General features: G+C 32.5%; 1 protein-coding gene across 1 annotated transcript; it reads left to right on the top strand.

Annotated features, from left to right (window-relative positions):
• Positions 1-284: 284 nt before the first annotated feature.
• On the top strand, positions 285-15,697 carry LOC106068967 (kelch domain-containing protein 2-like). The gene is made up of 9 exons (XM_056029753.1): positions 285-436; positions 5,002-5,248; positions 10,578-10,730; positions 11,054-11,193; positions 11,291-11,399; positions 11,686-11,838; positions 11,950-12,105; positions 13,275-13,448; positions 15,401-15,697. The coding sequence occupies exons 2-9, from the start codon at positions 5,041-5,043 to the stop codon at positions 15,457-15,459; spliced, it is 1,152 nt and encodes a 383-aa protein (XP_055885728.1). The 5' UTR covers positions 285-436; positions 5,002-5,040; the 3' UTR covers positions 15,460-15,697.
• Positions 15,698-17,206: the final 1,509 nt, after the last annotated feature.

The following is a 17,206-nucleotide window of genomic DNA, read 5'->3' as shown; positions in this document are numbered from 1 at the left end:
TCTTTTTTTTTTTATATTTTCAACTTGATTTGAGAATGGGAGAAATGACGTCTACAAGATTTGTACCAGGCATATAAGGAAAACAACCGGCCAGCCTCCCCCATTTTTAAAAAATACATGTTGGCCTACTTTATATTTATTATTTTTTTAACAGTACAGTATTAGTATACCCGGTATCTATCTATCTATACAGAGAGGAGAGATACCGTACTAAATCAAGGAATCTGGGGATTTTTGTATATATAATTCTCGGGATATAAAAAATTAACCTGAGGTGCTCTTCTTTGTTTCTATCGCGGGAAAGTTCATAGGCGCATTGAAATCTTGCCTTCTAATTATTTATCACTAGGTCTAGCTAGATTCTAGTCTAGTACTCTAGATCTAGTTTATATTCTAGATTAGATCTCTTGATCTAGATTATATCATACTAATCATGGTATACATTATGACTTAACTTACACTTAGATCTAATCTACTTACAGTACTATTATCTAGGTCTAGATCCTAGTGACCTAGTCACTAGTCTAGATTCGCGGAAAAAAATTATGTGTGTGTGTGTACATAATTAATCTTTATTACAATCTGACCCTTTCGGAAGACGTTTATTGTAGACTCCTCGCCCTTGATAGCAAGGGGGTTCTTCGCCCCGCCGCCGAGCACTATTTCTGGTATTGAAAGCCAACAAAATGCATATTCTGAGGTATCTACAGTCACTTACTAAGTCCAGACTTACAGTGCATTATCTGGCTATTAAAAAGTTTTATTTCAAAAAGCTAATGTGCTATTCTTACTGACTTAGACCCTCTCGCACCGTTCGGCGCATTTTCCGGCAAGCTGTTTCCGCAACTCTTATTTTGCGTAATTCATTTTTTCGGAGAACATGTCCCACAAAACCTCATGCGACGCTCTGTCACAACCTTACTAAGGATTCGACTCCCAGTTCGGCATATGATTTCTTTGATTTAGACCCGATCTCTATGACTGACTCCTTAAATCTGTCTTAGCCATCTTTGTTGAGCCACATTTAATGTTTTTCAATTTCGGCAGAAGACTATTCACACTTTATTAATGGAGCCCAAGCCACTGGTAGAAATTTGTAACCTTTCTTGACTACGCTTTTGGAATTACATGCCTGTATTTCGCTTTAGATTTTATATCGAAAAGGAAAGTTTTTTCGTCAAATCATCTGTTGAGGGGTTTTAAACTAAAAAATCTTTGGAGTTTTTTGTTTTTTTTAATTCAAAACCCCATTTAGCTACGATTATAGAATTTGGTGACTGTAGTTTGCTTTAAAATAATATTGAAGAGAGAGGTTTTCAACTCTAAACGCTCTGTAGGGGAATTTTAAACTCAAAACTATCTGGAGGAGTTTTTAACTTTAAAGAAAAAGCCATCTGGAGGTGGGGATTTAAACTCAAAACCCCTTTGACCTCTCTCATACATTTTATAGTGTGTAATTTGCTTTTTTTTTTATATTGAAGAGGTACTTTTTAGCTTCAAACCCCAACTGGAGGGGGGGGGGGTTAAACTCAAAACCCCTTTGGCTACGCTCATAAAATTTTGAATGTGTAATTTGCTTTTTTATGTTGAAGAGGGGTTTATCGTAAATTTTGAAATCAAAATATTCCTTAACTGTGCAGTTGGAATTTGGGGATTGCTGTTTGCATTTTTTTTTTGTTTTGTTTTATAGAAGAGGGGGATTTAACTGCAGAAACCTCTGGTAGGGGGTTTAAAACTCAAAACCCCCTGTAGGGGGGTTTAAACTCAAAGCCCCTGGTAGGGGGTTTTAAACTCAAAACCCCCCTGGTAGAGGGATTTGTATGTGAAAACCCCCTGATTGGGTTTTTTTATATCTCAGAACCCCCTGGTAGGGGGGTTTAAACTCAAAACCCCCTGGTACAGGGTTTTTAACTTAAAACCCCCTCAGCTGTGCTGTGGTAAGTGATGATTTAGTATTAAAATCTCACCTAAAATAAACAAAATGAAAGCAAAAATCAGTCACTTAAAAAAATTGGATTTCATTTCGGGGGGGGGGGGGGGGGGGGGGTTGAACCCCAAGAACCCCCCCTGGCTACGCCCATGATCTAGTCTAATAAGTCTACACACTTAGTGTCTTAGTAAGTGACTTGCTGACTTACTCAGTCACTGACTCTCATGAATAGTGAATAGATTGTAGAAATAATTCAAATATCTAGATTCCAGAGTAGAGTCTTGTACTTGTAGATGACTAGATCTAAATTGACTAAATTAAAATTCTAGACCTAGATCTGTATTTTAAGTATTTACTAATTATTTAGTCACAATTTAGTGTAGTGTATATATTAAAAAATTAATTATAAATAGAAGAACTCTACTAGACTCTTATTACTGTTATTACTCTTAACTAGTCGTAATTCAAGAGTCGGTATACCTCAGAGTCTATATTACTCTATATATAATATATTAGACTATAATCACTATAACTGCTATAACTCATAATAACTGTAACAACTTAAATTAATAAATGTAAACTACACATTTAACTTAAGTCACTTAATAAAAGTATTTTTGCATGGTGGTATGTTACCTTCTCATACTTAAATACCTTGACAAAAAATTCAAAAAAACTATCTAGACACCAAATTTATCTTTCTATGTTAAATAGGAGTGAAGCTATACATTTATGTATATATATATATAATAAATAATATATATATATTCTGTTTTATATAAATATTATATATTAAATTTATTAAATGGACTATAGTGACTATAGAAAATGTCAGAAAAACTGATTTATTTGATAGTACCAGTATCTATGACTACATAGAATGACATAGATCTTTAGACTGAGAATAGGTGTGAATTTAATTAAATTTAGATCATAGATCTATTTAATAAATGTATCATGGGCGTAGAGGGGGGGTGGAGAGAGACTTTCATGATTGTTTTTTTGATTTTGTTTAGGTGAGATTTTAATACTAAACCATCATTTGCCCCAGCGCAGCCAAGGGGGTTTTGAGTTTAAAACCCCTACCAGGGGATTTTGCAGTTAAATTCCCCTCTTCTATAAAACAAAACAATGCAAACGACAATCCCCAAATTCCAAGAGCATAGCTAAGGAAGATTTTGATTTTAAAACCCCCTCCGAAATTTACTATAAAACCCCCTCTTCAATATAAAAAAAAGCAAATTACACACTGAAAATGCTATGAGCGTAGCCAAAGGGGTTTTGAGTTTAAACCCCCCTTCATCAGGGTTAAAGCTAAAAAATACCTCTTCAATATATAAAAAAAGAAAATTACACAGTCCAAATTCTATGAGTGTAGCCAAAGTGGGTTTTGAGTTTAACCCCCCACCCCCCAGTGGGGTTTGAAGCTAAAATAATACCTCATCAATATAAAAAAAAAGCAAATAACACACTCCAAAATCTTTGAGAGTAACCAAAGGGGTTTTAAATTTAAATCCACCTTCAGAGGAGTTTGAAGCGAAAAAATACCTTATCTATAAAAAAAAAAAAAAAAGCAAATTACACACTCAAAATGCTATGAGTGTAGCCAAAGAGGATTTTGAGTTTAAACCCCCCTTCATCTGGGTTTGATGCTAAAAAAAATACCTCTTCAATATAAAAAAATGTAAATTACACACTAAAATTCTTTGAGCTTAGCCAAGCCAAAAGGGAGTTTTGAGTTTAAACCCCCTCCTCCAGATGGCTTTTATTTTTTGGTTTAAAACCACTCCAGGTGTTTTTGAGTTTTCCCCTACAGAGATTTTTGAGGTTTAAAGCAAACTACACTCACCAAATTCTATGTTCGTAGCTAAATGGGGTTTTGAATTTGTTAGTTTAAAACCCCACAACAGATGATTTTGATGATAAAACTTCCCTTTTCGATATAAAATCTAAAGCAAACTACAGTCACCTAATTCCAAGAACGTAGCCAAGAGAGGTTACAAAGTTTCTACCAGTGGCTGGACTCCATTAATAAAGTGCAGTGGATAGTCATCTAACGAAATTGAAAAAGACTGAATGTGGCTTAACAAAAATGGCTAAGATGGATTTTAGGAGTCAGTTAAGAGATCAGGTCTCAATCAAGGAAATGTGGGAGTCGATCCCTTGGTAAGGTTGTGACAGAGCATCGCATGAGGTTTGCGGGACATGTATTCCAACAAAATGAATTACACGTATTAAGAGTTGCAATGACATTGAGGCCATTACGAGGAAATCGCAAACAGGAACATCCTAGTACAACTTCACGCCACACTTTCATAAAGGTCCTCAGAGCAGGTTGGAAATGGCTTCAGACATTGCCAGTGACATTTTTGTGGAAACAGCTTGCCACCCAATGTGCCGAACAGCACAGGAGGATCTAAGTCAGTAAGAATAGAACAGGTTTTGTAATAAAATTCTTTAATAGCAGAATAATGCACTGTAGATATACAGTGCTCCCCCATAACCCATTGCTGTCAAGGGCGGGGAGTCTACAAATTTTCCATTAACTCCAGGAAGAACTTATTCTAGGGTATAATAAACGTCTTCCGAAAGAATGAAGAGTCAGAATGAAATAAAGATTAATTATATATATACACACACATACATTTATATATATTATATATATATATACATATGTCGCGGGGGGGGGGGAGAGAAAATCCCTGGCTATGCCCATGAAATGTATATATATATAGTATAATCCATGACATATTGCTGATCTAGATCTTACATCTATTGCTATTACTGATTTAGATTTTGATTACAATCTCTATATTATATTTATATAGAGAGAGTTCTGGACTAGTGATTTAGTTAGTAAAGCTTAAATCTCTAATAAATTAATATAAAATATAACTTAATTTACATGTCATGGATAAGTATGATGTTTCTAATCTAATTTCTGTTTAGAAAAAAGGTTGTAACTGAAAGTTATTTTATAAACTAGAGCTAGACAATGTTTAAATGTATATTCTGCTTATTAATAGGATATTACATTATATTGAATAATTTGTTAATTTTTGTTTTCTCAGTTATGTTAATGTGTGAAATAAATAAGTGTATCTGTGAAAATGACAAGTTCTAGTGGAACAACTCAATGTGAACAAATCACTATTCAAGTCAAGAAAATCAACCATGAGTCTTCAAGTTTTCCCTATTCTGGTCGAGAGGGACAAGTTGCTTGCTGTGTTGGTCAAAAAGTTTACATTTTTGGTGGAGTGGAACAGGGTCAAGGAAATGAACCCAAAGAAACTAATGAAATGATTGTCTTTGATATGAGTAAGTTTTTTGTTTATGTACACTAATTGACATTAATTTAATCAAGTGTAGAAATTAGCTTTAGTACTTTCCCTTATTTTTTTAAAAAGTTTTCAAAAACTTAAGGTCCAAAAACTGTTGGTCATTTTCATATGCAAGCTAATCTTATCTTTTTTTATTTTGATGTGTAAGCTCCAGGTTACGTTCAAAAGACACCTCTTTAACTCTTTATCTCCGTAATTATTTTCCACGTACTGACGGAATTATTAATTTAATCCGATTGTAGTGCACTAACATGTTCTAATTATAATGGCATAACTTTTTTATTTACAATCATAGAATAATGTTTTTGATATTGAATAAAAGGAAAATGAATGTTCTTTTTAGATATTACAAAATCAAGTGTATAAATTGAAGTGTTATTTTTTCTTTGCTTTATGAAAAGTAAAAATGAAAATCTGAAAACTCAACAATGGACAACAAAAAATTTAATCCAAGTCACATAAGAAGATCATTTCTATTCCAAACTGAATTAAATGCTATTGTTTTATAATCCTTATTCATATTTTCATGAACTAGAACTGGCACTCAAACAATAAAAAACTCATTGAGTACAAAACTGGAGCACATTATCCAAGGTCACCACCATAGAAAATTTATGAGAAAAAAACAAAAAACTTGCAACATTAAGTTCCAGTAAGAAAATAATTACACTGCACATGATATATTTCAAAAAGTAATTCATTGCTATTTATATAATGTTTGCCTGAACAAAAAACAACTTCCATGTTTTAACTGTGGTATTAAAATTAATCCATATGGATGTGCAGGACGTAACGACGAGTCTAATCCCATCATTGTAGTCGTGGCCAGAAATTTATCAATTTCATAGTTAGAAACTGGTTTCCATTTTGTAAAAATGGATGCCCTGCGTGCTGGAGTGTTTATTTTTATTATGTAGACTGCATAACTCTTTATTGCATCAACAAGATTATCAACAATTGCGGAATCTAGTAGAGTAAAGCTCAGTTGACTCAGAATTGAGTAAGCTCATGCTTTTCTATATACCACATTGGCTGAAGTAGATCTAGACTTATTGGAAGGAATAAATCTAAAATTGTTTTCTGTTTTAGTACTTATCTCTGCATTTTTCAAATTTGTTTAAACAGGCCTAGATCTAGATGTATTCTTTATGCTAATATGTCTAGTTTTTAGGAGGGGGCGTGGCAGGTTCATCAGCTTATGAACTTTCAGATCTAGATCTAACACTGACACTAAAACTATCACTATGAACAGATAAAACAAAATCACTGTTATCTGAATCAATTAAGGTCTTTTACATGTTAATCTGAATATAATTTAGATCTACAAGTTTTAGTAGATCAACCTCCAGATGGGGCCGGGCTCCATTTCCAAACATAAACAAAACAAGATTACAAAGAGAGTTTGTGTTACACAAACTCAGAGGCGGCCCCCGTCGAAGTCGGATCCCTGTCGGATCTGCATATTCGCAAATAATATTCAAGAGGTGATTTAATTTTGATGTAAAATGTTTTACACGTTTCGGATGTTCCTTCAGAGTTGAAGATAATTACTTCCTAGTCCAAACCTCCCGCAGGACGACGGGGGATGTGAGCGGGCAGGGTTTGAACCCTGGGCCATCCATAAATCTAAACGACAGTCCAGCGCGCAAACCGCACGACCAGGCAGCCATCCGATGGTCAAAAGTAATAATGTTTCAAAGATTCATTTGCCGTAAATTTAAATTTAATAAAAAAATAGTAGATTAGTTTTAGTATATTAAAACATTACAATATTGATCAAAACGTTTGGAAATGAAAATCTACACTTTTTTTTTACACTTTAAGTTTAGAAATTGAAATTCTACATCTTAATCTAGTCTCTAAAATAATTTTAATTAGAATATAAATCCAGGTCTAGATATACTGTAATAAAAATCTAGATCTAGTTTAAAAAATCTAGATTAGATCTAAATCAAGATATCATTCTTTTTTTAAACGCGAGTCACATAACGAGGCTTAATAAACATTACTATACCGAGTTCTTTTTTCATTTCATTTGAAGAATTAATTCCATATAACGTCAGAGGGAAAAAAAAACACTACGTCACACGGCCTAGCTAGACTAAAAATCGCCTTCATCTATAAGAGCCATTTATCGAGTGTTCATAGACTTTGGTGCACCGAGTGCGTTCTTTAAGCATTTCATTTAAAGAATTCATTCCATATGACGTCAAAGGAAAAAAAAACACTACGTCACACGGCCTAGCTAGAATAAAAATCGCCTTCATCATTACGAGCCTTTTATCGAGTGTTCATAGACATTGGTGCACCGAGTGCGTTCTTTTAGCATTTCATTTAAAGAATTCATTCCATATGACGTCAAAGGAAAAAAAAACACTACGTCACAAGGCCTAGCTAGACTAAAAATCACCTTTATCAACACGAGCCATTTCTCGAGTGTTCATAGACATTGGTGCACCGAGTGCGTTCTTTTAGCATTTCATTTAAAGAATTCATTCCATGTGACGTCAAAGGAAAAAAAAACACTACGTCACAAGGCTTAGTTAGACTAAAATATGTTTTCATTAATACAAGCAATTTTTTCGAGGGTTAATAGACATTGGTGCACCGAGTGCGTTCTTTTAACATTACATTTAAAGAGTCCATTCATATGACATCAAAGAAAAAAAATTCCATTACCTCACAATAGGCTAGTACCGGTACCATAAAAAAAAATGTCTTTATTTACACGAGATATTTAACGAGGGTTCATAGACATTGGTGCACTGAGTTCTAATAGATATTATTTAAAAAGGATCAAAGCCACATTGTTTTTGCGTTTTGTCTGTCAGTCGGTCTGTCCGTTATCTTGATATAAAAAAAACAACTAAAAGTTATTAAAAATTGATTAACCTTTATTTTACGTTTCAAAACATCGCAATAATTTTTAGGTATGAACACAATTGAAAAGTTTATATAATAGATTGTTCCGGATGTTTGTATAAATAGTAAAAGAAAAAGAGATAAATGTAATACCGTTAATTAAATTTTTTGGATGGTCTCGTATAAAAATTAGATGTACTACAGCCACGTGGAGAGATTTTCATACCTTACTTTGGTGTTTGGATTCTGTTTTCCTTAAAAATCGAAACATAATATTAACGATAATTAGATTTTTTAATGTTTTAGGTAGAAAGTTAAATGTACTGTAAGAGAGTAGTGAGTTAAAATATTTTTCATAAAAATCCGTAAAAACATTATTTCGTAAATGAGAAGATTATTTGTTTATTAATTAGAAGAGGGAGTTCAAACAATTATTTGGCGTTAGTAGATTTTTAAATAAATTCGGAAATTTCTGGCGACGATTTGTTAGAAACAAAATCCGGAACTTTCTTTATCGATTACAAAACTTCTATGTTATGTTTTACAAGAAAATTAAATGTCTAAAAAGTAATTTTCAGTAATCAATTCTAGTAAATTACTTTTTTTAAAAACCTTATGCGATTTCAAACAATCATTAGGCATAATTCATGTTTTATAAAACAATATCCGGAACATTTTTACAATTAATGAAATATAAGTCAGTATAGAGATTATGATTTAGCATTAATATGCTATTTACATAAAAAACGGAACAACATATTATTGATAATGTGTTTTTGCAACGTTTAAGCATGGAAATTGAATGTAATATAAGTTAGAAGAGCAAACAAACATTTGTTGGCGTTGATTAGTTTTGCACAAAAAAATCCTGAACAATCAATTTTAGATACTTAAAACTATTGAGATGTTATGGGAGGAACATTAAAGGGTAAATCAGATTTTCAATAGCTTTTAGAGTTCTAGTTTTTTAAATCTAATCGTGACGGACAGACCGACCAACAGACAAAACGCACAAAAAAAAGCTTCTTTTATTCGGATGGGGGCACTAAACAAAAAATAAATAAAATCTGATTTTTAAAAAAAGTTTAAGGAATTGGTTTAGCACCTGATCATGTTGCGACGTTACGCTACTGCACGAAAATCGCTGCATAAAAAGTCCATTTAAAAAAATGTGCGTGATATTTACATACAAAGTGCATTATTAGCCTTTATAAACAAACAGAAATGTTTTCTTTTAATTTTAGCAGCTAGTTGACCAGAAAAAACGTCTTTAACTATTATTTGTATTTGTTGTAAACATTTCATGTACATTTTAAAAATATATTTGACTTAGTGATACTGAAAATACACAAAAATTGTCCATCTTTGTTAGCATATAGTAACATTGCCTCCCTTACATTTACGTAATTGTTTTAGAATTGGTGTATTGTTATGAAAAAATCGCTTGCATAATTAATTTTATAAATTAAACGGTTTGCTTTTAGAAAACCAAAAGTAGCCGTTGCACCTAAACTTTTCAAGCCGGATTTAATGATGAAATAATATTTTTCATATCTCTTCTAGTTTTCGAGATCTGAGTGTGACAGACGGACATTTTGCACAAACCTAATAGCGGCTTTTTCCCCTTACGGGGGCCGCTAAAAAAAAGAAAACTTTCAAAACGCTCTGTAATATTAAAACCATGTTGAATGAAGTAAACAGTGAACTCTTCTGCAAGCGGAAATCACGTACATTTAGAATATAAGCATTTAAAATTATTAACCAAGAATAGGAACGAAACAATGGTGTTTAACTGCTCCGACGACAAAATCGTCGCTTAATCGGCTTTAAAAAAACGACCAACGCTATTATCGTCGCTTGGGAAATAAAGAGTTAATCATTATTATTCATTAAGAGAGAAAAAAGAGAAAGTTCTGTAGAGAAATGTAGAGTTAATCATTATTATTCATTAAGAGAGAAAAAAGAGAAAGTTCTGTAGAGAAATGTAGAGGGGATGAAATGAAACTTAAAAAGAATAATGTGATGAAATTATTTTTTTTTTACAGTTAAGGAGAATTTACGAAATTGACAATATCAGTGACAGTATAATGAAGGTTCACTGTTCTAACTAAATAATAAAAAATGCTTTGTGATTCAAGATCTTAGAAAATGGATTCTATATTGATAAAATGTGCACAAAAGTTATATATATATATGCTTTTTAAAATAAATGTATCCTACCATTTCTTGACTATTCTATGTGTACCCCAAACACAAAAAAGTTGTTTGTAAAATTGCCTCCATTAATGACAATCAGCATTATATAATGTTCACCCACTTCCATTGATTATTCCAACTGTACCAACTGACTTTAAAAAAAAAAAATTTGTCACTATCATTTAGCTTTTAAATACAAACTAATGTTTAACTAAGGTGATCATTTGATGATGGTTTTCTTTCATCAGACACATTAAAATGGTCTCAGCCTGATGTCACTGGAATGATTCCTCCACCAAGGTCAGCTTCATCACTTGTGGCAGTGGGAACTAAATTATATCTGTTTGGAGGGCTGAGTCATATGTCAGGATGGTTTGATGACATTTTTGTCTATGATACAGGTGGAATTCTTTCTTTTTTTGTTTCCATATTTCTTTGCTTAAATTTATTTTAAAAATGTATCATTATAATTTTAAAACACTTGGATATAACAAGAATTAATATTTTGCTATAAATGTTATATCACATAATAAAATACAAACATTCAATTACTTAACAAGACAACAAAGTTTTTAGAAACCAAGTCTTGTACAAATTTCATTTGAATAGCCTAAACATTGGCTCATGATTTTTACTTTATGACCAAAATTTTCAACATTTTTCTAAAAGATAGCAACATTAGACTTTGTGTAACAAATTGTTCTTTGCTGTTTATTGAACACAGTGACTAACTCATGGTGTATACTAGAGACAGAAGGAAATAGACCAAGGGCCAGAGATAAACTTCAGGCAGTTGTTATTGACACAAATATTTATTACTTTGGTGGCTTTGGACCAAAGTCGGATGAAGCAGAAGCTGCAGATGTAAGTTGAACAACAGAAATGATTTCATTAATATGTCCTAATGAAGTTGAACAACATAGCTTTAAGTTCAGCTTTGTTTTCCCCTTTCTTTCTGTAGCTGGAAGGCAATGATGATGATGAGGAGGATGAAGAGGATATACCAGAATCCCATGAACAGGAAGGAGCAGAATTTGGCTGGTTTAATGACCTCTATGTTTTGGACACTGGTAATTATCCATTCTATGATCAGCTAAAGCCTGGAAGTTGATGTCATTCAGAATGCAAATAATTCATTATTGAAAATAAAATGAAATTATGTGGCACTAGATCATTTCAATCACACTTCATTCTTTTAGATTCATTTGTTGAAATAAGCAGAATGTAAATAGAGATGCAATTTAATTAAAAATCTTTACAGATATACAGTACAAGCTTTTGTTATTGTTCTAATGAAGATGATTGATGAATTATATAACTTGAGGTGTTTAACATGGTTATGTTCTGTTGTTGCAGTTAACTTAAAGTGGTCTCAGCCAATGCACATGAACTTGGGTGTGCCTACACAGAGAGCTGCCCATGCAATGTGTACTATTGGAAGGCACCTTATAATTTTTGGAGGCAGAGATATAGAGGAACGGCAAAATGACATGCACATTTTTAATGTTGGTAAGCTTTAGTACAACAGATTACAAAGTGATTAGCTGAAAAAAGTAAGTTTTCTGGTTGTAATACTTTTTAAATGGATATAATGACATAATTTGAACATTTTGTTTTAAGATACTAGAAAATGGTTGACAGACCTGTCAGTAACAGGTCAAGTGCCAGCACCTAGATCCTTTCATTCACTCACTGCTGTAGGCAACAAAGCTGTGTTGTTTGGAGGACGGGGCAGAAATGATCAACACTTTGATAAATTTGATGTCTTTGATTTTGGTAAGGAAATATATTGGAAGCTTTTAGAAATACTTATCATTTTAAATCATTATTCATGAGTTGGAATTAGCGGTTCCCATTCTTTTAAGCAATCACCTAATAACAATTTCAAATCTCATTAAAATTCATGGGTGACTTAGGTTTAATATATCTGATGCTCCTAATAATCCTATGTAGACTATGTCCTTCATTTGCAAGATTTAACTCACTTAGGCAGCCTTATTTATTGATTGAAATAATTTTCATCATGGAATGCATAGTTCTAACTTATAAGGTATTTTGAAGTTAAAAAAAAAAAATTAAAATCTTGCCTTACTTAAGCTATAAATAGCTGTTATTTCCTAATAGAACTTACAATGCTAGTTTCATGTTGTATTATGCCTTGGTGTATAAAGACCTTTATATACTAAATGCTAGCAAAATAGAATTTTAGTGGTAAATTGTTTTATGAGTTAACTGGCAAATCCATTTTGAGATTTTGTTGTTGTTGAGGTAGTAGCACATGATTAACATGATTGTACAGAAATACTTGACTTTTCATGTGACATTTGAGTGTTAGCATAACATTCAAACCATTGGCCATGCATACATCATTAAACTTTGTTACTTATAAACAATTTGTTAAAATTATCACAATAATTCTATGATTGAATTAGATGTCATTAGCACTGAAAACTAAATTCATTCGCATAGTTCTGACCAGGTCTTAAGAAAAAGTAAGCAATAGCTAGATGAAATCCTTTGACTAGTAAAAAGATGTTTACGCTCATTGTGTTGTCAATGTCTCCTACTTTAAGCTCTCTCTCTCTCCTCAATGTGTTGTCAATGTCTCCTACTTTCTCTCTCTCTCTCCTCAATGTTGTCAATGTCTCCTACTTTAAGCTCTCTCTCTCCTCAATGTGTTGTCAATGTCTCCTACTTTAAGCTCTCTCTCCCCTCAATGTGTTGTCAATGTCTCCTACTTTAAGCTCTCTCTCTCTCCTCAATGTGTTGTCAATGTCTCCTACTTTAAGCTCTCTCTCTCTCCTCAATGTGTTATCAATGTCTCCTACTTTAACCTAAAGAGATACAACAATAAGAAGAAACATATATTTTTTTTTAACTCATACATTTCACAAGCATTATTTTAATGTATTGAATATATCACCTTAATTTCTAAACTTTTCAAGGTAAAAAGGAATGGTTACCAACCACCATAGAGGGAGATAAGCCTGCTTCCAGGGGACAGCATTGTGCCGTAGCTGTTGGTGATTCTATATTTCTATTTGGAGGATCAGGAAATTTTAGTCCTGAGACAATGCAGTGTCAGACATTTTACACTGATGCCTTTGTAGTTAAATCAGGTCAGCTGGAGCATTGTTTTTAGTAATTATCTTTCAGTATATAGTTTTGATTAAAAGCATTTTATTTTGAAGATATGCTGAACACTCACCACGTTTTTGGTCATTTTTCATTTTACATATCCCTTGTATTAATCTTACTTTTAATATTACAGAAAATGTTTCAAGCTAAAGATGCTTATCATTGCACCACATTTTAATCCACTCACTTTTTTTCATACCTTTCAGGCCATACAATAGTTTACACCTTCAAAACTTCAATATTATAAACATGGTAACATGTTTTCACTCAATATTTATTTGTTCAAAATGTTGGACTAATCATTTTGATTTAAAAATATGATGCTGTTAATAAAAATGTTGACAATGAGACTGCAGTTCACATGCTAATTTTAAAAGATTTCTTTTCATTAACATATCACAATTTTATTACAGTCATTTTATTAGTTGAAAGTTCTAATGATATTGTATGAATACTGATTTAGTGGAAACCTAATGTAAACTTTTAAAAATAGAAACTCTGTGTAGTTTGTCTTTCTTCATTGCTCTTCTTTTTTTTTACTTCTTTGAAAAAAAAGTGGTTAATTCAATGTCAGTTATCCTCCCTGTTCTTTTTTTTTTTTTTTTTACCTTTGAAAAAAAAAAAAAGGGTTAACTCAAGGTCAGTTATGCCTAGTTTCTGATCACTGAAATTGACACAAAAATTTCCAGCATGCTGTACACCTTTAAGAAGTCAGTGGTCACCTGTGACATTTACCAATCCTTCAACTCTAGCTGCTCCTTTTTCAATTTCTCACCCCACATTGTGTGTCTGGGTTCTTGTATTGGCTGGTGTCTAAGTTTGGGCTACATTCTTTACCTGCTGACCTCCACTTAAGTTTTATTTTGAGACAGTATGGTAACTTGCATTTGCCATATCAGTATCTTGGAAGTAAAAATTCTTTGAAGAGAAAATAAAATGAAATACTTCTAGCAAGGGATGTAACTTTGTAGGTGATGCATATTATTCAGTTATGCCCCTTATTGACATTTTCAAGTCAATTCAAAGTCACCCTGTTCCCATATACAATTTGAATTGGGCAGGTTCCACTGTATATCTAATGTAAATTTGAGAAGTATAGCTTAATTTATGATTAATTGAAGTACATAATAAAGTAATCATGAACATACAGATATTTTAGACTGTATTATTGTTACTAGTGCTGATATTTTGTTCTAGTTCCTGCAAGTATGTCCTAGTTCTCTGTCTTATAATTGCATTCTTCAATACTGTATCAATATACTCAGTCAAATATCTAGTTTTCTTTTCTATATACAATTTGTTTAACAGCATAAAAAACTGGTCTTTTTTATATTTGTTTAAATATTAATATTGTTTTGTTATATAACAAGAGGCGCTTGGCTTCTGAACTGGGGTCTCTAGTTCAAATCCTGGTGAAGACTGGGATTTTTAATTTCTGGATCTTTGGGCGCCTCTGAGTCCACCCAGCTCTAATGGGTACCTAACATTAGTTGGTGAAAAGTAAAGGCAGTTGGTCGTTGTGCTGGCCATATGACACAGAAATAGATGACCTTTACATCATCTGCCCTATAGATTGCAAGGTCTGAAAGGGGAACTTTATTTACTTACTTTATATAACACTGTTCAGAAACATACTCGTTAGTGCATGCAAAGCTCACATAAACTGAGTTTAAATTATTTATTACTAGCTTTTTTTTTTTTTTTTTACATGCAGAATGATCAAAAAAACTTAATGTCTAATTTGAAGAGTCTCTTGTAATTATAAAACTAAAAATACATATTTTCATGTGTCATTGTAGGCATTGCTTGCGGGAAAGGAAGAGACTTTTTCCAAAAAAAAATTTTTTTTTTTTTGATTTTGTTTAATCACACTATTTAATGTGCACTATTGGTTTATTGTCTAGTAACTATTATTATTTTTTTTTTTTTTCAGATAAATTTTCATCAAATGCTCAGTCTAATGGTTTACCTACAGAATCTAATGATTCCTAGATCTCAGATGTTTTTATTTTTATGTTTGTTTCTTTGTCTTTACAAATTATTTTTCTCTGTCATCTTGAAGTGAAAAACTGTAGAGGTCAATTTTTATCTTATGTGCAATGTGGCTTACTACAATGTATTCAGATCTTGAATTTCTTATGTCAGAATTCAAAACTAGAATGAAATCTTTATAAAAAAAAAACAAGATTATTATGTACATGTTTATGTAAATACAATAATATATTATGAACATCTTGGTCTTATTATTATTTCATTCAGTTGGCAAATATTGCAAAAACAGTGCTGAGAGTTCACATTGTGAGCAAGCTATAGACCACAAACCTTCCTCCACCATGCATACAAAATAGACATGTGAATAGACCTTGTTTTTAATGACTTAAAATGTGATATGGAGGGAGAGTAACCCTTGAGGGATTATGGGCACAACATGGCCTAAATTGTGCCGATGGGCCAAAAAAACCCAAACCCATGTGAAAGTGTTCCCTACTGTTGGACCAATGGACAAATTTGTTGGTGAATGGCCTCTTAAGTACTTACCTTTGGTTGAGTGTTTAAACTAAAGGAAATTTCACAAGAACACTTCCAGATACAAAAGTTATGGTGAACACATCATACTCCCAATCAAATTGTGTTTAGGTGTGTACACATTTTTTTTTTATAAATAAGAATAAATGTTTTCAGTAAATTATTAGTAATATTTATACATTTATTTTGGCAAATAAATCTAAGTTCATTAATGACTAAACATATAAAATAATGTCTACCCCTGATTCTATAGTTTTAAATAGTATATTTTTATAAAAAAAAAACCTGCTTATACATTTAATTCATTGTTTTTACAAATATAATTCTTCAGTGACACAATTACCGTACCGGTAGTCTGGTCTATTAATAAAGTCAAAGCAGCGCATTGTCACAGACAACATGAGTTACTCTACATATACATTGGTCAACATAATATATTTCAATTTAGGTAAATCAACACTTAGTTCACTCCAGTAATACCGGTATAGGTAGGTCAAGGTCATTTCACAATTTTAATTAGAAACGTGTGAGCACTTATTTGTCCTCAGCTGTCTGAAGTGGCTCCAATCAAATCTCTACTTCATCAAACACTTGACACATGCAAGACATGCGCAAAGGCTAAGCTCTTCAAAGTACCGGAAATGGCGGATAGATTATGCAATTATACAAATCTTAGTAACATTCATTGGAGTCCAAGTCCTCCCCTCCCCTTTGATTCCACTGATTAGTCTTTATATAGTTTTAGCCAGACTAAATTATTTCACAGTACTATAAATAATGTACCGGACTAACGATATACCGGTACTTTAAGTCTTCGTAGTCTGGGACTAAATAGTAGACAAATGTAGGTACCGGTACTCGCGATTAAAATGTCAATTATAAATTTTATGGTGAAAATTATGAAAGTACCGTAGTTTCCCAGCTTTTTTATTTAGTGACCAAACAATCGAAATGTGAAGAATATATCCCTAACCATGGAACTATGACCATTGTCAGCGGCTGCACCATGTTCCATTTAGCATCGCCAATTGCTTTTGTATTGTTTTTATGGTTTGTTTAGGCAATTCCTACTAGCTTATAACTGAGAGCTTATGTTCGTTAGCAGTTATTGTTGTTGTTGTTTTTTTGGGGGGAGGCGCATGAGAAATATTTTGGGCCAGTACCGGTACTGTTTTTTTACAACGCCTATATCAGCTCACTCTCTGTCTGGTAA

Source organism: Biomphalaria glabrata, chromosome 1 (genome assembly GCF_947242115.1).
Source record: "Biomphalaria glabrata chromosome 1, xgBioGlab47.1, whole genome shotgun sequence".
NCBI classification, from domain to species: Eukaryota; Metazoa; Mollusca; class Gastropoda; family Planorbidae; genus Biomphalaria; species Biomphalaria glabrata.
Note: the sequence above shows the minus strand (reverse complement) of the source record. Positions and strands in the feature narration are given on the sequence as shown.